General features: G+C 44.0%; 2 protein-coding genes across 4 annotated transcripts; both read left to right on the forward strand.

Annotated features, from left to right (window-relative positions):
• The first annotated feature begins 1,357 nt into the window (after window positions 1-1,357).
• Window positions 1,358-11,727, forward strand: LOC100716160 (CD209 antigen-like protein E). Of its 3 annotated transcripts, none has more exons than XM_013150948.3 (8): window positions 1,375-1,535; window positions 1,623-1,709; window positions 1,925-2,014; window positions 2,333-2,425; window positions 2,827-2,978; window positions 3,709-3,818; window positions 4,642-4,839; window positions 5,471-11,727. In XM_013150948.3, the coding sequence occupies exons 1-7, from the start codon at window positions 1,490-1,492 to the stop codon at window positions 4,790-4,792; spliced, it is 729 nt and encodes a 242-aa protein (XP_013006402.1). In that variant the 5' UTR covers window positions 1,375-1,489; the 3' UTR covers window positions 4,793-4,839; window positions 5,471-11,727. The 3 variants fall into 3 exon arrangements, with proteins under 3 accessions (XP_063084441.1, XP_013006402.1, XP_013006401.1); XM_013150947.3 differs by having other exon boundaries at window positions 1,383-1,535; window positions 5,357-11,727; XM_063228371.1 differs by lacking the exon at window positions 1,925-2,014 and having other exon boundaries at window positions 1,358-1,535; window positions 4,642-11,727.
• Window positions 11,728-13,000: 1,273 nt separating this feature from the next.
• Window positions 13,001-16,625, forward strand: LOC100715879 (CD209 antigen-like protein E). The gene is made up of 6 exons (XM_003468192.3): window positions 13,001-13,150; window positions 13,542-13,631; window positions 13,949-14,041; window positions 14,446-14,597; window positions 15,272-15,381; window positions 16,210-16,625. Exons 1-6 carry the CDS (start codon window positions 13,105-13,107, stop codon window positions 16,358-16,360), a joined length of 642 nt encoding a protein of 213 aa, XP_003468240.1. The 5' UTR covers window positions 13,001-13,104; the 3' UTR covers window positions 16,361-16,625.
• The last annotated feature ends 3,998 nt before the right edge of the window (window positions 16,626-20,623 follow it).

Raw genomic sequence — 20,623 nt, forward strand, 5'->3', positions numbered from 1 at the left:
ACAATTTTGGGAGTATGGTCATTTTTACAATGTTGGTTCTTCCTATCCATGAGTAAGAAATATCTTTCCATTTTCTAAATTCCTCTTCAATATCTTCTTTCAAAGTACTGTAATTTTCAATGTATAAATGTTTTACTTCCTTTGTTAGATTTTTTTTTAGTACTGGGAATCAAACACATGACCTTGTACTTGCCAGGCAGCTGCTGTGCCACTGAGCTATATTCCCAGCCCCATTTATTAGACTGAGCCCTAAATACATCATTTTTTATCTTATTGTGAAGGGTGTGTTTTCTCTAATTTCTCTCACAGTGAGTTTGTTGTACAGGAATGCTATTGACTTTTTTTGAGACAGTCTCATTTTGCAATTCAGGCTGTCCTTGAATTTGCTTGTATAGCACAGGCTGGTCTCAAACTCATGGCAATCCTCCTGCCTCAGCCTCCTGAGTGCTGGTACTATTAACTTTTGAGTATTGACTTTGTGGATGGCTACGCTGCTGAATTAGCTTATTAATTCTGAAGGCTGTTGGTGGAGTTTTGCAAGTCTTCTATGTAGAGCATCATGTCATCTGTGAATAATGATAATTTAACTTCTTCCTTTCCTGTCTTTAGTCTTTTTATTTCTTTCTCTTATCTGATTGCTCTGGTTAATGTTTCCAGAACTATACTGAATTGGAGTGGAGGCAGTGGACATCCTTGTCTCTTTCCTGCTTTTAGAGTGAAAGCTTTCAGTTTGTCCATTTAGCATGATGTTGGCTGTTGGCTTGTCATAAATGGCTTTTCTCAGATTGAGGTAAAGGCCATCTATTCAGATGTCCTCTAGAATTTTTTTTTTACCATGGATGAATGTTGAACCTTTTCAAAGGTGTTTTCTGCATCTATTGAGATAACTATGTCTTTGGATATTTTGTTCCAGTGATGAGAAAAATGTAACCAAGACAAAGACCTCCACCATGAACCTTGCAGTCACTATAACTGTGAGTGGCGAACCTCTTTCCCCACCTGTATTAAATGGAAAGCCTCATTACCTGTTCACATGTTTGTCCAATTCTTTGCTCAAGATATCAAGGACCAGCGATGAGCCTCCGCAATCCCAGAATCTGGTAACAAAGGGACAGGGCTTCCAGGAAGACATGAAGCATCACAGGCCAGTTGTGTCAGAATTTTAGGAGAAATTTTAAAAATAGCTCTATTTCCCTATTTATTATTTACTTCAATGCATGCATCGCACAGCTTGGCAATGTCATGAGTAGATGAGTTCTTTCAGCTACAGAGTTCTACCCATCCAAAATATTACAATTACTGGAACTTTAGGTCCCTGACATATTGTGCTGTGTCACCCACTGGGCCCCTCCTCTCCCTCCTTCCTGTGTTGGTGTCCAGTTCCGTGTTTTTCTTCCTTAGTAGGAATTGATACAGGGATTAAGAAACGGGGTGGGACATAAAAGCCATAGTCCTCAGCAGTTCAGGGAACTAAAGGACAGTGGTGACCATGGCTGTCCCTGAGACGGCACAGGCACAGAAGCCTGGCTATCTGGGTCAGGCTGGGCTGGGACTCCTGGGGCTCAGGGAGGGCTCGGGAAGTGTCTCAGGTCTCAGCCTGACTTGATGCTCTGCTCACTTAGATGAGGAACAGCTGATAAGTAGCAGACCCAGCTATGCTATCAGTGGATCTGGATACCGACTGGCTTCTGTGCTCAACAGCCTTGCAGGTAGTGCACTGTCAGGGGCCGAGGAGGGATGGACAGCTCCTGCCAGAGATTAGAGTCTGGGAGAAATGAACGCTGAGACTCTGGACCCGGGGTCCTTAGTGGGGTGGTCCCTAGGCTTTGGATTTGGGGAAAGGGGTAGCTAGTAACAATCTCCTGTGCCAGCCTGAGGCAGGGACACTGGGGTACTGGATTCCCCTCCTCCTTCTTTCCTGCAGGCTGTCACCTCCACCACCCCATTCCCCTGGTCCTGAAGCTGCTCTTACTCACAGTCTTCTCTGGGATCTTGGTGGCCATCCTTGCCCAAGGTCAGAGCAGGGCTCAGGGTCGGGGTTCCTTCAGTGGGGGTGGGCAGGTCCAGGAAAGAAGTGGGTCTCAAACTGAATCGGGTTCTCCAGAGGTTCCTAGGAGCTTCTCAGGGCCTCTTCCACCTCTCCTGGAGCAAAGGGGAAGAGGAGACCTAGAAGAGGTCCTGGCTCCATTGTCTTGGGGTTCAGCTTTCTCTGCGAGTCACTTTTCCTAGTCTTCACAGAGGAGGAAACAAAATGTCCTCGCTGAACCACTGTGCAGGGTGTCATGCGCAGTAGGTGATTAATAACCACAGTTTTTTTTTCCCCTTGGTGCAGTCTTCAGTATCCCCAGCAGGCAGGAGTATGAGCAGGACCAGTTACAGCGGAAGCAGTTCTACAAGGAAATTGCTCAGATGAAGGACACAATAAGTGAGTGGCAGGAAACTGGACCTCCAGGGACCTGAGAGGGCCTGGGCTTCAGGTCACTTTGCTTGCATCATCCATCCTTTTTGAGCCCAGTTTGCTTGTCTGTGAATTGGGGAAACAGGGCAACAGACAGGATGATGCTAGTTTTTCACAGGGAAACACACACACAGTAGGAACTCACTAAGCCAGTTCTCTGGTCTTTCTTCTGACACTCGGGGTACTTACTTCTCTCAGCCTGGGGAAGGTGGGGCCAAGATTTCTTGGGTTTCCTGGGCAGGGAAGGGGCTCAGGAAGTGGTTAGGGAAGTGGCTGCACTGCAGTGCTGAGTCAAAGAGGGTCCTGGGACATGAAGCCTGAACAAGGACATCCAAATGTGAGTCCATCCTGACCACGTCTCCCAACAGACAACCTGTGCCGTCCCTGCTCCTGGGACTGGACATTCTTCCAAGGAAAATGCTACTTCTTCTCCAAGTCACAGAAGAGCTGGCATGACTCGATTACTGCCTGCAAGGAAGAAGGGGCTGAACTGGTCATCGTAGAGAGTGCTGAGGAGCAGGTACTTGTGGTTTGGGCAGGGGGTCTTAGTCTGAGTGCTGGCCAGCTCTGGGGGAGATGACTGATCAGAGCTGACTTTTCTGGAGTAGGGTTTGCTCCATGCCCTTAGAAAGAGAGGAGGAGAAGGGTGTCGTGAGCAGGTCCCATGGGCCTTGTATGAATTCATAAACAAGCTCTCAACATGGATGCTGGGTTTGTGGAAAATCAAAATGATTCCTGCTTGTGTGTGTGGGGTGTGTGTGCCAGTGTTTGAGAATTTCCTTGCTCGTAGGAAAAACTCCCTGTGTCTTGTTTGCCAATTTCCCTGGTATAAATATTACCACAGAGGCTTATTTCAAACCATGGAAGGACATTAAATGCAGACCTGAAAAGAAGTGGTGTGTATGACCAGCCATTATGGAATGGTCTGATCTTTTAGCTGAACATTAACCTATTTCTTGAAAAAAAAATTTATATAGATGAGCTCAGCCAAATAACACCTCTTATTACCAAGTGGCTTTGCTAAAGATCAGCTGTGGGCATTCTGTGTGCAAGGGATGAAACATCTGCCCACACTGTGCAGCTGTGAGAGGGACTCAGACCTGCAGAACATACACAACAGCTCGTGGACTTGATACTGCAGAGGTTGGCAGGACAGGCGTTAAGGAGAACTTCCTACCATGAAATTTAGTAGTTGTAAACTAGAAAATAGGGTACAGTGCTCCCTCCTGACTCCTCCTACCCTCCTCCAGAGCTTCCTGCAGCAGACCTCAAAAAGCAAAGGCATCATGTGGATGGGGCTCTCAGACTTGAATAAAGAAGGCACATGGCACTGGGTGGATGGCTCGCCTCTGTCAGGCAGGTAGGTACAGGGAGATGAGGATGCCTTGTAGGGTGAGATGGGCTTCTGAAACCCTAGCTTCAGCACTGGAGGATCCTTCCCAGTCCATGCCCCACCTAGGTTTAAGAATCTTGGACATTTTCCGCACTGAGCAGCTGGCAGGTCATACCACCTACAGATAGGGTGATGAATGCCTAGAATTCCACCACCAAAGCTGCAGGAAGAGCTGGATGCCTATGATTTAAAATACAATGTATTAACAGAACATCTGAAGAATCATAGGGGAAAAGATTAGAGGACTATTGCTGTCAGAAAGATGGATGATTAAGGCACATATATCCCAACACAGGGCACATCATCACACCAAAGCAGTCACATGAGGACCAGCTAGGAGGCAGACAGTGAGGAATGGTGGACAAGGGCTGTCCTTCTGGTGTCCACAGGAAGGAGAAGGTGAGGCAGGGGAAGTGTATCCAGGATCAGTTTCTTTTGAACGCTAGTGAGCTCTAGGTGAGAGAGGTTGTTCCTAGTCATCTGGTTCCTGGCTCTGGACAGACTTAGATTGGCCCAGACTGCAACTGACCAATAAGGAAGGTGGGTGAGACTGTGAGCTCCAGCTTGCTTGGGCTGGATCTGAAGATCACATCCTCAGAGCAAGGGCTCCTCTGAGGCGTGAGAGACAAGGCTCAGGGTCACAACAGGCCAGGGGGGACTCAGGCAAGGGGATCCAGATCAAGGCATGTCTGCCCCATGCACACAGGATGGGTACTGAGTAACCAGCACTAGAAGTCTGGTTCCCACAGAGGGGCTGCGCATAGACTCATGTTGTGAATGGGCTTTGCAGCTTTGCAGACTACTGGAATAAAGGGGAGCCCAACAATGTTGGGGGGGAAGACTGTGCGGAATTCAAGGATGACGGCTGGAATGACAGCAGGTGCGAAAACGCCAATTTCTGGATCTGCAAGAAGACTGCGAAATCTTGCTCCCAAAACTGACACCCCGAACCTCTGTCCAATCCCAGCAGCTCCACCACACCTGCCAGGTAGCCGAATTTTACCCCCATTGATCCTAGCTCCTTCTCCTTATCTGTTGGACCAGAGACATCAGCAATGGCTCTGTAAATCTTCTCTGCCATCCTTCTTATCTTCATGGGGCTCAGTTATTGCCATCTTTATCCTAGGCCACCAGATTCCCCCTGGCTTGGTGGGTATGATTCCGGCCCATTGAGATGGCATGGGAGATGTTAAGAACTGGGGTGTACTTTCCTCTAGTCTACACTGTCTTGATAAGGGGTAGCTGCTGACGGGTCTCTGTATGGATTTACCCGACCCCTGCCTGCTGCCCCCCAGTATGCTGCACTTCCCTTCACCTGCCCTGCACCGCTTAGCCTGGGGACTCTCTATGGTTGCTCCAGTGCATCCTGCAGGTTATGAATATCATTGCATTAATCCTTCAGTTCATCCATGACTGTCTGGATTGGTGGACAAGTACCTGCATCCCTCCTTCCTCGGTGATTCTATGGCAGACCCTGCAATGGGTCTCCCAAATCTCTCTTCCAGGAAGGGCATCTTACCCAGCTGCTAGGAGTCCTCTCTAAGGTAGCCCATTCCGACCTATGGATACCTGTTTCTGCAGTGCTGGCCTTGACCCTGATACACCTCACATTTGTCTAGGATAATGAAGATCTGACCGTGCTGGTCAACACAGGGCACCTCTGAAGGATCGCTCCGATCTCAGAGCTCCCCATGGAGCCGGCTGTGGCTACTATCACACTTCCTGTTCTGGGCTTGTCCTCCTGTCCCTTCCTGCTTTCTTCCCGGCAATGAAATTAAAAATATATTAGATTTTAGTCTACATTCCTGAGTGATAGGGATGTCTTTGGTTATTCATAATCAGGCCTACAGATAACATAGGAATGTATGCTAAGGAGGTGACACGTGTCACCAGATGGACAAAAAAAAAAAAAAAAAAAAAAAAAAAAAAAAAAACCCTAGGTAGAGGGATAGAATTTCCAATCCCGACCTCCTTCCTCCAGGAAGGAGTGTAAAGAGTAACCTCTCTGAGAACTCTGAACAGGAGATTTGCTGAGTCCCACGATGCTGCTACCCAAGGTCCGGATCCCTGTAGATGGATGATGAACACACACATCTCTGGGCTTCCTTTGTTATGAGCATCTCTTGGCTCCTCCCGAGTTGTTTCTTTTATAATAAACCACTTAACATAAACAGAGTTGTCAGAGATTCTGTGAGTTCACTGGAAAATCACCAGGTTTGGAACAGGTTGTTGGAAACCCTGGTCTAGCTGGCTGGACCGAAGCTTGGTCAGTCTAAGTCACCTTATGCAGCTGACCACAGAAGAGAGTCAGCTTGGGACTGAGCTGTTTACCTAGTAGAGTCCAGCGCTGTCTTTGTGATGGGAATTGGAGGACTGCTTGATAGAAAACAAGCCCCTAGCTTCTTGTCTCTCCCACCACTGTGACACCAAAGATGCTCCTTCATGCACACCTTGCAAGGCAGATTCCATCTCTCTGAGATCCAGTCTTCCGCAAGGCTTGGTCGTTCTGAGCTTCTCCATGGTTTTCTTTTCTTTTTCACTGCTTTCTGCCCATGGCTTGGATTTTTTTCCCTTCTGTAAATTTTCTATTGATTTGGCTCCTTTTTATTTTTTGTTAGTTTCCAGGGATTATGGACATGAGATCTGTCCTCTGTCATGGAACAAAATATAGTCGACCTCACTTGGCTTTGTGGTCACTCTAGACTGAGGGCAATTCTGCACCGTGTGATTAAGTAGCATAAAGTTTCTAATCCTCAGGACAGCAGAGCTTGTTTGTGTACAAAGGAATTGCTAAAGAAAGCAGAAAAGGAAGGCATAAAACGGGTTGGCTATTTCCAGTCACTTTCCTTGCCAGTCAGCGAGTGAGACCAACAACAGAAGGATAACTGACTTGTAAACAATCACTTCAGGACTTTTGTTAAAACTAGCCGGCAGGCTGAGGCAGGAAGATCGCTGTGAGTTTGAGGCCAGCCTGGGCTGCAAAGTGAGTTCAAGACCAGCCTGCACCTCATAGTGGTATCTTGTCTCAAAAAGAAAAAAAAAACACTCTGCTTTGAAAATTCAGCTGTTAACCCTCTAATGCTGATTTTCAAGATTTGAGGAAATAGCATTGTTTCAGGCTCATGAAGAGAAACTAGAATAATGACTTTTGTGTGTCTGTGTCTGTTTTATTTTTGTGTGTGTGTGTGTCCATATGTTCTTGTTTATTTTTGCATTTTGTCGTTGTTGTCATTGTAGTAAGGTGGCTAGGTGTTGATGCCTCTCTTCTAATGAAAGCATTTAGGTGAAGGAGCTTCACTGGTACAACTGACTTAGCTGCATCCTACATATTTTATATGGGGATCTTTCATTTTTTTATTCTAATTTTTTCTGTTTTGAAAATAAAACATGACAACAACAACAAAAGAATAAAAATTATACAGAATTTCAAAATAAAAATAGGAAAGTAAGACTAGTTAATATATTGCATATTGTTATCTTCAAAGTAGTTGCTCAGATTACAAGATATAGGCATGAAAATATTGAAAAGTCAAACAATGAAAGCATAAACTATTCTTTTTTGATGAACTGAGATAAGTAGTAGAGTTATCTGTCTATCTGTCTGTCTGTATATTTTTTCCCTTCCTTCTTTTCTCCTTTCCCCAGTCCCAGTTATTCTTTCCTTTTGAACACTTATTTTCCCTTTCATTTGCACATGTGTTGTACATTTTGGATCTTATATACCCTTTCAGTGTTTTTACACTAGAGAGACATACAATATTTACACGTATGAGCCTGATTTATTTCCCTTCTGGGTATGGCCTCAAGTTGCATCCATTTACCTAGAAAAGCTTCAAGGTTACCCTTATTTATAGCTGAGTAATACTCCATTGTATAAAAATACTATATCTTCTTTATCCATTCCATGGTTTCCAAGATTTAGCTATTAAAAACTATGCTGCTACTTTTTGTACATCAAAAGGAATCACTAACAGGGTGAAAAAATTCACAAAATGGAAAAAAGTTTTAGCCAACTGTCCCTCAGACCATGGACTTATATCTAGAACATATAAAGAACTGGAAAAAATCAGATCCCCCAAATTTAAAGACCCAATTCAAAAATGGGCATCTGAGATGAATGTGTACTTCTCAGATGAAGAAATACAAAATGGCAAATAAATATGTGAATAAATTTCAGTATCACTGGTCATTCAAGAAATGCAAATGAAAAGAACACTGAGATTCCATCTCACTCCAGAAAGAACGATTGTCATCAAGGAATCAAGAAATAACAGATGCTGGCAGGCTATGAGGAAAAAGGTACCCTGCTCCAGTGTTGGTGGGAGTGTAGACTGGTGCAACCACTGTGGAAATCAGTGTGGAGATTCCTCAAACAAAAATAAAAACAGGGTTGGAAGTCCCATTCAACACAGCTATTTCCCTTCTGGATATTTTCCCAGAATAGTTGCAAACACATGTCATGAATCTATTTGATAACAATGACTGACTTTCCACAGTCAGTAAGTGTACAAAATCTTTTGCTGAAGTGTATTGCAGATCTTTTAATCTATAAACTACTATTTTAACAGCAGTAATATAAATATAGCATCTTACACATTTTAATATTCCAGAAGAGTAACAATTAATGTTGCCTATCAGGCTAGGCTTCTTGTGTTCAATTCAGCCAGAAACCATTAACTAGCTAAGCACATCTCTGCTACAGTCCTTAAGCCACCAAATGACGTCAGGTAATGCCAGATACCAAAGGTTGACACGGTCCTTCACTGTCAATGCTGACCAGAACATGCTGACCTGTCCTGGATGCCACAGCTCAGCTCAGCTGGTCTCTGCTGCTGATACTCACTGGCTGCTGGTCTCTGGAGTTCTTCAGTGCTAACAACTCCTCATGTTTATTGCTCATTCTTTGATCACTTTGTCTACACAACTCAGAATAAAAATCCCAAATAGATTTACATGGCATTTGGAGCCCACACTACCCAAGAAATAAATAATGGGCAGTTTTTCAGGATCACCAAAGTGATTTTTTGTTTTAATAGGCCTGGACTGCAACACAGGAGGTCAGTACAGTGGAAGGAGCACTTCTAGACTGACCTTAAAATATACAGGAGATTCTTCTTAGATAATAGCTGCAGGCTTAGATAATAGCTGCAGCCCAGCACAGGCTTGTGATTGGTGCAGTGTTGTAAGCCTTGGCTATCATGATGTGGCAAGGTTGAAACCAGGTTGAATCAACTGGATAGTTTGCTGAGAGTTAAAGATGCTCACAACAGGCCCAGACCTTCTCCCTCCCCTAGCTTAACCACTGGAGAAGGCCATGTCCCTCTTCAAAAGGTCAACCATAGGCGCTCAAGTGATGGGACTGGGGGAGGGGCACCACCCTGACAGCTGAGCTTATTCCTGTTGGCGTGCAGTGGGAGAAAGTAGCCATGGTGAACTCCAAACAACTTGTCCCGAACCATTGGTAGGGGCAAAAGGGTACAAGGAAAGCGAAGGGAAGGTGCATGACAGCTGCCAGCTAACCCACTTCTGGGAGAGCCCAGAGCCTCTGGTCTGTCTCATAGGGGCACACGGCCAATGTACAACCATTACTAGCAGCCACCCCACCAAACTCTCCATTTCACACAACCGAAACTCTGCATCCACCACACATGGCTCTCCAGTCACCCCCTGGGACTCCCCATTCCATTTTCTGTGATACAAATGTGTGGTTGAATTGGTCCCTTGGCTGATTGCTTGGCTCTTTGGTTAGTTGGTTGGCAAGTTGGTGGGCAGGTTGGTGGGTTGATTAGTTGGTGGGTTCTTCCTTATTTTGAGGCCTCCATGTCTGGCAGACACGCAAAACACTCACAGATCTGGTAGACAGTTCTTACTCAAATCCAGTGGATAGATAACAGTTAAGGATCACATGAAGGGAATGCTTCCAGCAACTCTGCAGTAAGAATGAAGTTTTCTGTGATTTTTATTCCAAACTCAAGATGAATTTTACCAGAAAGAGGGACTGGAAACTGATAGAGAGGGGAATAGGAAAATCATCTGTAGGCTAAAATGCTTTATAGTTTGATCAGAGTACTGGCTGATGGGTGTGTTCATACATATGCCAGGGTCTCCAGCTGTATATTAAAAATATGTCCTTGTGCCTTCCGTGTGTTCCCTCTCAATTTAATTATTCACAAATAGATGCTTGCATTATGGTAAGGAGTTCATGCTCCACTATCATGTTAAAACATCAATTTATTTCTATTTTACTAGAAATTTTTTAAGGTAAATCATGCTTCAGTTTCGGGTTTTGATAAATACTTTTATTCATCTCATGGAAGACTAACCTTAAACTGTGAAGTAGTATAATAGATGTCCTGGTCGAATTTATGTGTTGGTGAAGAAACTATTTCATCCTAGTGTACATAGGTGGAGAGACATGGAAATCCCCAGTTCAGCCATTGTTAAGGGGTGCCTCCTTGGTGACATATCCCCTTGTGCCTGTACCCAGAGTCAGAGGATGTGGCTGGAATACCTCTTCATCTCTGAAGGCTTCCTTCAAAAGATTCCAAACTTTGGTCACCAGATACTACCTGACTGAGGGACATTCTAGAAAAACACTGACCTGATATCCTCAGAAAGGTCGAGATCATTAAAAGAAAGCAAGTCAGAGACACTGATAGAGCCCAGAAAAGGCTGAGGAGATGTGACATCTACACATAATGTATGAGAGTCAGGAAAGAATCATCACACAAGGAGAAAAACAGCAAAATTCAAATGACTCGTCGAGGTTCTTGAGTGTGTTTGTCATATCTAAGGTGTCAACATGGGTGCATTCCCCATCAGGGCACCTGTTGGTATGTGGAAGGCCAGCACTAGGGGAAACAGAATGAGGATATGAGAAATCTCCAAACTATTGTGGCAAAATTTGCACCATTAAACCACTGTGGAGGTCAGTCTGGAGATTCCTCAAAAAGCTGGGATTAGAGATCCCATTTGACCCAGTTATTCCACTTCTAGGCATATTTCCAGAAGAAATGAAAACATATGTGCACCCATGTTTATAGCAGCACAATTTGTAATAGCAAGATCTTGGAAACAACCTAAGTGTCCATCAACTGAGGAATGGATAAAAAAGTTGTGGTATTTTTAGACAATGGAGTACTACTCAGCTATAAAGAAGGATCACATTGAGATATTTATAAATAAATGGGCGCAGCTTGAGACCATACTCATAAGCGAAATAAATCAAACTCACATGTATAAAAACCATATAGTTTCTCTAGTGTAAGAAATGGTAACAATACATAAGATTTTATGGTAATCATGATTCCCCATTACATTGCTTTGAAGCTTTATGTTTTCATTCATTAGTTGGAATGGTTTTGTCCTGGTTTGTTTGATTTTATTATCTGTGATGGTATGAATAGCTATTTTGAAGAAAACAAGACATTATAATAACCAGTGCTGATTTAGTATCATCTTTGAATTTAATATCATTTAATATCTGCTTTGAAGTCCTACCATGCTTTTGTTCTTCTGTTTCCATTGGTTCTATCATGTTGTATCTTATTGGATTTTATTATAAGTGATAGTATAAACAAAATTTCTATGGAAAATTAGATAATATAGTAGCCATTGCTCGTTTTCAGTTATTTGGTTCTGAATGCTCTGTAATACTTTCATTCTCTTGAATAGTTTTATACCACTTTGTTATGTTTGATACTACTGTATGTGAAGGTATGCTCACCTATTTCAAAGAAAGAGACATCATTGTAGCTACTGTTAATCACAGGTTGTCTTGTGAAATACTGTGTTGCTTACATTGCTCTGTTCTGATCTGCTTTATGATGTCCTATTTTGTCTTAATCTCTTTAAAATAAAAAACGTTTTTAAAGAATTTGTACCATTAGGAAACAATCTAGAATATTTATATAAATAATAATAATAAATGCGACATTTTCACAATTTCATCAGAATGCATGTATGTACATGGATCATTAAATTGAGATATAATGCACAGATTATACAATGAACAAAATCTTCAATATATATCTCAACACATTTTTCTGTATAAACACACCCTTTCCTCAAATCATAGAATATTCTTTTAATATTTTTTTTAATTTTATTTAAGGAGAAGAGAAAAAGGGTATAAGTTACAGAATTTCAGAAAAAAATAAACAGTAGTTATTAATCACTAGTTAATGGATTACATATTGTCATCTTAGAAATATTTGCCATAGAACATTCTTAACTCATGGAAGATTCCCTATGGATCCTCCTCATCAATTCTCGTTCCTGGTAACCTGCTTTTAAGGAGTTTGTATCAAGATTCATACTTCTGGCTCTCGAAGTGGAAAAAATTTTTGTCCAATCTTAGGTTAGGCATCCTCTGTGTCTGAATATGTCCACTCTTTTGAGAGATTGGTTCATTGGTGTTGTTATATGAAATTAATAATTTTTTCCACTCTCCTCATGGTAACCACCTCAGTTTTTCTTTTCAGCTTGGGAGATTCTGCTTAAAACTTCAGAAATCTTTTGCTGTTTTTTTTTTTTTTTTTTGAGCCTATGTGACTGTCTCTCTGATTCAGCTGTGCACGGTAGATGCTGACAATCTAGGCTCAGATTCAAGCTTCATGCTGTTTATTAGCTGTGTGCATTTGAGCCAATTAACTGACCTCTTTGAGCTTCAAATCCAGCCAGCTATAAAATGGAAGTCAGATCATGTACCATGTACACAGCTGGGAAGATTAGACAAGCACACATACAAAGCAGTTAGGAAACTATCTGACCGTAGAAGGATGTTTCCGCCTCATTGCCATGAATCAGCAGAAATTACCATCAATGAGGATGTAAAGAAGCCAAGATATTCAAGCCTGGGGTGAGAAGCGACAGTATTTCTGGAAAAACTGGGTTAGTTGCTAGCCCACCCTCAACAGTGTTGGAGAAGAAATTAAGATTTAGCTTGATTTCTCAATTTAGAGATTTGTTTCAGTAAATACATCTCACGGCTTGGCAATGCCATGAGTGGGCAAGTTCTTTCACTGACTGGGCTCAGACCACTCCAGTCCCTGCCTAAGGTTACTGGAACACAAGGTCCTTGCTGCATCGTGTGCACAACAGCCTGGGCCCCACCTTCTCATGGCTTCCTGTGTTGATGTCCAGTTCCCTGTTTCTCTTCCTGCGAAAGTCGATTCAGGGAGTGAGGAACAGAGAGTGGGATACAAACACTGTGTTCTCTAGCTGCTCGGGGCACTGAGGGACACTGGTGACCATGACTGCTCCCGAAGAAGCACAGACGCAGCTGCTGGACCCCCTGGGTGAGGCTGACCTGGGACTCTGGAAGTTTGGGGAGAGGTCAGGAGGGGTCTCAGGCCTCAGCATGGCTTGATGCTCTGCTCACTCAGAAGAGGAACAGCTGCTAAGAGGTGGCAGCTTATAGGGAGTGAACCAGCCTGGTTACTGACCAACCTCTGTATTCAATAGCTTTGCAAGTAGAGCAGTGACAGGGCTGAGGATGAGTACACAGCCCCTCCTAGATATTGGAGTGTGGGAAAGAAGAGGCTCAGATTCTGCAGTGTGGGTCCTCGGGAATGCAGCTCCTAGACTTTGGATATGGGAACAGTGGGAGCTAGTGGTGACACTGCCCCTGTGCCAGGCTGAGGCAGGGACACTGGGGTACTGGATTCCCCTCCTCCTTCTTTCCTGCAGGCTGTCACCTCCGCCACCCCATTCCCCTGGTCCTGAAGCTGCTCTTACTCACAGTCTTTGCTGGGATCTTGGTGGCCATCCTCGTCCAAGGTCAGAGCAGGGCTCAGGGTTGGGGTTCCTTCAGTGGAGGTGGGAAGGTCTGGGAAAGAGGTGGGTCTCAAACTGAATCGGGTTCTCCAGAGGTTCTAGGAGCTTCTCAGGGCCTCTTCCACCTCTCCTGGAGCAAAGGGGAAGAGGAGACCTAGAAGAGGTCCTGGCTCCATTGTCTTGGGGTTCAGCTTTCTCTGCAAGTCACGTTTCCTAGTCTTCACAGAGGAGGAAACAAAATGTCCTCAACGAACTGCTGTGCAGGCTGTGGTATGCAGTAGGTGATTAATAACCACAGTTTCTTTTTCCCCTTGGTGCAGCCTCCAGTGTCCCCAGCAGGCAGGATTATGAGCAGGACCAGTCACAGCAGAAGCAGGCCTACCAGGAACTGGTTCAGATGAAGGACACAATAAGTGAGTGGCAGGAAACTGGACCTCCAGGGACCTGAGAGGGCCTGGGCTTCAGGTCACTTTGCTTGCATCATCCATCTTTTCTGAGCCCCAGTTTACTTGCCTGTGAATTGGGGAAACAGGGCAACAGACAGGATGGTGCTAGCTTTTCACAGGGGACAGCCCAAGCAGTAGGAACTCAATGAAGCCAGTTTCCTGTTCTTTTTTCTGACATCCAAGGTCCTTACTTCTCCCAGCCTGGAGAAGATGGGGCCAAGATTCCTGGGGTTTCCTGAGTAGGGAAGGGGCTCAGGAAGTAAACAAAGAAGTGATGGCCCTCGGAAGCTGAGTCCGGGGTGAGGCCTGAGACACGAAGCCTGAACAAGGACATCCAAATGTGAGTCCATCCTGACCACGTCTCCCAACAGACAACCTGTGCCGTCCCTGCTCCTGGGACTGGACATTCTTCCAAGGAAAGTGCTACTTCCTCTCCAAGTCACAGCGGAACTGGCACGATGCGATCACTGCCTGCAAGGAAGAAGGGGCTGAACTGGTCATCGTGGAGAGTGCTGAGGAGCAGGTACTTGTGGTTTGGGCAGGGGGTCTTAGTCTGGGGTGCTGGCCAGCTCTGGGGGAGATAACTGATCAGAGCTGGCTTTTCTGGAGTAGGCTTTGCTCCATGCTCTTGGAAATGGAGAAGAAGGGTGTGGTGAGAGGGTCCCACAGACCTTGAAGGATTCATATACAAGTTCTCAACATTAGTAAATGCTTTGATCCATGGAATGTGGCTCATGTTGATGTGTGGGCCATTGTTTAAAAACTTATTCTGTCAGGGGAAAAAAGGCCCTATGAGTCATGCTTGCCAATTTCTCCAGTGTAAATATTACCACAGGGGCTTATTCAACCCATCAATGGGATGTGATTAAATGTAGACCTGAAAAGTGCATGATGAGTGGTCATGAAGTAGGATAATCTTGAGCTCGATCATGGGTAAATTTGATGGCAATGCTCAGAGCAACTGTAAGACAGTAAACATGTGGCATGACCTAGGGTGCATGATGAAAGACCAGATGTGGACATTCTGCGTGCAAGTCAGAACACACCGATGCTGGCGGGCTCAGACCTCCTGAGCACACCTGGCAGAGTAGAAGGCTGAAGTCCAACATAAGGGAAACTTCTTGCCATGAGCTTTGGGACACTCTAACTGAAAATGAGCCACAGTGCTCCTTCCTGACTCTTCCTCTGCCTTTCCAGAGCTTTCTGCAACAGATCTCAAAAAGTAAAGGCCGCACCTGGATAGGACTCTCGGACCTCAATAAGGAAGGGGTGTGGCACTGGGTGGATGGCTCTCCTCTGTCAAACAGGTTGGTCCGGGGAGATGAGAGCACCTTGTAGAGTGGGGTAGAGTTCTGAACCTTGGCTTAGGTGTACCTTTGGTTCCCTGGTCCATGCCACTCAGACCTTAGGGTCTTTGACATTCTTGAGTTCATCCTCATACGGGTCATACCCACCTGCAGATAGGATGGCTGATGACTAAAATCCCACCATCAGAGGTGTGGGAGAAGCTTGTAGCTTGTATACATGATAGAAAATATCACACAGGCATGGAAAATGTTATGTACAGTAAGAAAACAGATCAGGAGCCAATTCCCATTGGAAAGGTGCATTGCTGTACTCAGAGATCCCAAGACAGAGAGTGCATATCCCATGCCTGTGACCTTTTGGTGAAGGATCAGGGCTATGAAAACAGCAGAGGGTGGAGAAGTCTTGGGCAGCAGCCTTACGGCAGTGCCATGGAAAGGAACAGGTGAGACAGGGTGCTCAGACTTAGTATTGGTTGGTTTAAGAGGTCTGGGATTTCTGTGATGTAGAACCACCCAACCCTTGTGGTCTGGTACTTTGTGCCCTGGAGAGGCACAGAGTATCCCATAGTGACAGAGTCCCATCAGAGTTCTTGTAGTGTGGAATCTCAACTGGTTGATTTGTATCTGAGGATCACAGCCTCTGAAGCATAGTGGGTAGGAAGCTCACTACAAGCCCAAGGGACCCAGGCATGTCCTTGGGTGTCTGGAATGAGACCTGTCTACCATATGCATGGAAGGCAGATGGAAAGTATTCATCTTTTGACACCTGTAGACACAGAGTGCAGGCAGGTCTGGAGCAGAGAATCACATGCTTATGGCCCTTTTCAGCTTCAAGAAGTACTGGAACAAAGGAGAGCCCAACAGTTCCGGGGAGGAAGACTGTGCAGAATTCAAAGGTGATGGCTGGAACGACTCCATATGTAGTCACAAGAAATTCTGGATCTGCAAAAGGCCTGCAAATTCCTGCCCTGGGGAGTGAGGGTCAGTTCCCCTCTGCAGTCCTTTGGAGAAACAGTATTTTACCCACATGATTCCTGCTTCTTCACCTCATCAATTGAGGAGGGTGTGAACTTTACCAATGTCTCTGAGACTGGTCTGCACAGCAGACTTCAACCCTTGAGCTCTGGGGTCCTCTGTGACATTCCTGGATTCCTTTTGACTCAGTGGTTGCTTGGACCCATCTTTGCAATTTAACACAGTGACCATGTGTGGAATAAATTCAGAGGCTCGGTGTATTGCGTTCATCTCTGCCCTCTCTCCTTGGTGAGATCACAGTTTGCAGAGCCATTCATAGGCTCTACCAGATCCCCTGAGGCTCTACTCTAGTCCTGCCATCTGCTTGCACCCTTGTGTTTGGGTCTTCTCTCATTTGGGTCTTCTCTGTAGCTCATCCCACAGATTGGAAGTCTCTGATCAATCAATGACTGCCAGGAGTTGGCATGTAAGTACCCAGCTCACTCTACCCTTATTCACACACCAGTGGACCCTAGCATGGGTCTCCCAGATTCCTTTTCAACAAAGGACCTGCTGTTCCACCTGGTGGGAATGGATGCATCCAGCTGTCACCTGTCTATCTGTCCCTACTCACCTAGACTCTGCTACAGCATGACGCCTTCTCTGAAGTCAAGGTCCTTTCACATGTGCAGGATGGTGAAGCTCCTACCATGCCAGGCCAACATGGTGCATCTTTGAAGGACCATTTCAGTTCCAAAGCTTCCCATGGTGCCAGCTGTGGCTGCTGTGAGACTTCCTTTGCTGGCTGTGTCCTTCTGCCCTTTCCTGCTTTCCTTCTGTGACAAAAATTGAAATATACACTAGGTCTTTGCCTGGATTCCTCAGGGATGGGGGTGTCTTTGGTTATTCACAGTTAGTCCTATGGATCATACATGAACTTATGCCAATGAGGTGACGCAAGGCAAGGTCTTTAGATAACCTCAGCATGGGACTGGTAATCAGAGAAAATAAATACATGGCTGAACGACTGCAAGTGTCCACCTCAGCCACTTAACTCAAGGGAGAGGGTGTTGAAATTGATGGCAAGGGGATTTAGTGAGTTACCACACTAGTGAACACATCTGGCATTGCATGGAGACCCAAGGCGTCCTCACTCTTCTGCTGTCCTAAGCATCTCTTCCACTTGACTCTCTCTGAGTCTGTAAGATAAACCACTAACTATAAACTGACTGTTGCTGTGAGTTCTTGGAAAGTTTAGAGGGGGGTCTGGGAAAACCCAATTTGTGTCTGGTTTGGCAAAAGCATGATTAGTCTGGAAACCCCTTAGGCACCTAATGCCTGAAGAAGGTTCAGTTGTGGGACTGAGCTTTCTAACCTGTGGAATCTGATGTTAACTCTTTGTAGTCAGAGTTGGAGGACTGCTTGGTGAAAAACAGATTCTCAGGCTTCCTGGGTTTGTGATACCACGAATGTTCCTTTGCAAGCAACTCACATGCTGAGAGCCAATCTTTAGCAAGATTTTGTTTCTCTGGGCTTCTCTATTGTTTTCTGTTTTGCTGCATTCTGATCTTACCTTCTTAATTTCCTTCCTAATGTTTCTTTTGGATTGATTTAGCTCTTCTTTTTGTGAATATCTTAGGATTATTGATGTGAGATATTTCTTCTGTTAGAGGACAAATTACAATTTAGTTGATCTCAGGGGGCTTTATGGACAATTCTAGAATAACGTAACACCACATTCCATAAGACAGGATGATATTTTCAATTCTCAAAACAATGGAACTTGATAGCATAGGAAGGGTTACCAAAATGCCCATCAACCAAGGACTAGATAAAAAAGATGTGGTATTTTTATACAATGCAATACTCCTCAGCTATAAAGAAAGATAAATGAGACATTTATAGGGAAATAGATGCAATTTGAGACCATACTCAGAAGTGAAATAACTTAGACTCACATGTGTAAACACTGTTGTGTTTATTCATTGTATTCGTAGTGTAAGGAGCTGAAAAAGTAAATAAGATACAAAATATACAATAGATCTTGTGGAATGGGAAGAAATTGTTCAAAAGAAAAGAAACTGTGATGGGCAGAAGGACCAAAGAAGGAAGGGAAAAGGAAAAAATACATATATACCCAAGATAGTTAAGATAGTCATACTACGAACTGCTGTAAATTCAGTGAAAAGAAAGGTTTGTGTTTTATTGTTTGAACAATTTTTCATGTTGTTCATATATCTTGTAATATGAACCACGACTTTGACGATAACAATAGGCAATGTTCTAACCACTGTTATTGTCATTTTGACGGTTCATACCATTTTTATTGTTTTTTTCTTTAATAAAAAGGAAGAGTCAAGAAAAGCAGAAACAAAATATGGAAAGAGGGTTGATCATTTCACAAGTTATTTTTCTTGAAAGTCAGAAACAGGAACAGAGAGCAGAGCAATGAGTATGGGTTTATTTCCAGGAGTTACTTCAGGTGACCCGCTGTGTGTAAGGATGAGGGCAGAGAGAGCCTCCTGTTCAAGCCCACTGGACATTCATGGGACAGAACCCATGCAGGCCACCCCAGGCAGGTCCTTAACTTCTTATCAGCACCATGTTGTGGAAGAGTATTTCAGGGTTGCTTCCATGAAAGCACAGGCAGGTTTACTTGGTGCATTTAGAAAGTCTGAGAGAAAGGGAAAGAACTTCAGCTTGAAGAACTAAAGAGGGCACGGCTCTGATAAGCAGATCCTACTGACCCATTATGAGGAAAGAAGCCAGTTTTTGTAGAGGTGTTAAGGTGAGCTGGGGTCCGTTTGATCATTGTCTCAGCTCTGTTTTTACAAGGTGGCTCTGGAGAGGGTCTTTGTTGCTTGAGAGGGCAATTCTGTCTCTGTGAGTTACTTGGCAATTTGTCTTATTAAATCTCTGCTGAGATTCAAGGTGCCTGCAGGTTTGGGGAAAGGACTGGTATCTGCGGGGCACTACTGAATATTCCTGTAAATAACTTACCTTGATACGCTCAGTCTTGAGGAGAGGTGAGACAGGCTAATCAAATTCGGACTGCCACTTGTTACATGGACACTGGCCATGTGCTTCATCTGCTTACATACTGAGCTGAAGAAAGATCTGACCAAAAGTTTTAACTCTTGATTAACGGAAACAGATGCAGATCAAGCTTTGTAGAGCTCTCAATGGACCATTGGGCATGTACGTGACCAAGATGAAGAGTCACTATTTAGGGTTTTTTTGCTTAATTTTTCAGCAAAAGCATTTTTCAAGTCCCTAACTGCCTGAGAAGAAAACTCCAATTGTGGTTTTAATGAGCAGTAAATTCAGGCCACCAGAGCTTTTGGTCCCCTGTCCCTATGGTGGTCTCCGTCTTTAAAATAGCCTCTTTGGAAAGCTATTGTTCATCTCATTCTGATCCCTCAAAAAAGAAAGGTGTCTTGGCTTTAGCGTGGTGAATAGAAACTTTAGCACAAGTGACTCCACTTTTTTTGCTTGGTCTCTTAGGGCTTTTCCAGGGGCTCAGCCCACAATAACCACCTCCTCCGATTTTTGTTTAACACCTTCCTTTAAATATAACTATTTAGTACTATGAAGTTCCCTCTTGGTGCTGATTTAGTCACATATTTTGATATATTTCTTTTTCACTTTTACTCAGCTCTAAATATTTTTATCCCTGGTAACATTTATTCTTTGAGTTATGGATTATCTTGAAGGATATTGTTTAATTTCCACACATTGGAGAATCTCACTGAGTGCCTCATGCTGATACTGATTTCTAATTGGAACCTACAGCAATCAGAGAATACACTCATTTGATTTACTCAAGAGTACACACAGCTGTTTGCAGTCTACCTGTTTGAATGTCCACCTTGTATTCTTTCATACTGTGATTTGAGGAACTATTTTCAAGATGATAATATGTAATATACTAACAGGCGATTTCTTACTGTTATGGTTTTTTTTTTGTTTGTTTGCTTTGTTTTTTTTTTGTTTTGTTTTGTTTTTTTTGTAGTTCTGTATTACGTGTACCCTTACACCGCTTTGGTTTGTTTTGTGTTTTTCTCTTTTTCCTCTTAAATAAAAAAAAAAGAGTACTGAGGTTCATTTTTTATCCTTGGATGTGGGCTCCTTTGTGACTGCTCCCTGGACTCTCAAGGAAATTGTATTCTATAGTTGGTGGAGTGTGTGTGTCTGTGAGCTGTATCAAAGCCTTGGATTTTAAGTAGCCTATGACATATAAAATGCATGTACTTAATCCCTTTCCTAGGGGAGCATTTCTCCTACTCTC

Source organism: Cavia porcellus, unplaced genomic scaffold (genome assembly GCF_034190915.1).
Source record: "Cavia porcellus strain 051 isolate PalLab524CR breed Dunkin Hartley unplaced genomic scaffold, mCavPor4.1 scaffold_17, whole genome shotgun sequence".
Taxonomy (NCBI): domain Eukaryota; kingdom Metazoa; phylum Chordata; class Mammalia; order Rodentia; family Caviidae; genus Cavia; species Cavia porcellus.

Coding starts and splice junctions, on each gene's coding strand:
- LOC100716160 (XM_013150948.3), top strand. CDS start 1,490: ATGGCTGTCCCTGAGACGGCACAGGCACAGAAGCCTGGCTATCTGG. Junction 1,710..1,924: donor TGTGCTCAACAGCCTTGCAG/GTAGTGCACTGT, acceptor TCTTTCCTGCAG/GCTGTCACCTCCACCACCCC. Junction 2,015..2,332: donor GGTGGCCATCCTTGCCCAAG/GTCAGAGCAGGG, acceptor CCCTTGGTGCAG/TCTTCAGTATCCCCAGCAGG.
- LOC100715879 (XM_003468192.3), top strand. CDS start 13,105: ATGACTGCTCCCGAAGAAGCACAGACGCAGCTGCTGGACCCCCTGG. Junction 14,042..14,445: donor TCAGATGAAGGACACAATAA/GTGAGTGGCAGG, acceptor GTCTCCCAACAG/ACAACCTGTGCCGTCCCTGC. Junction 14,598..15,271: donor TGGAGAGTGCTGAGGAGCAG/GTACTTGTGGTT, acceptor CTGCCTTTCCAG/AGCTTTCTGCAACAGATCTC.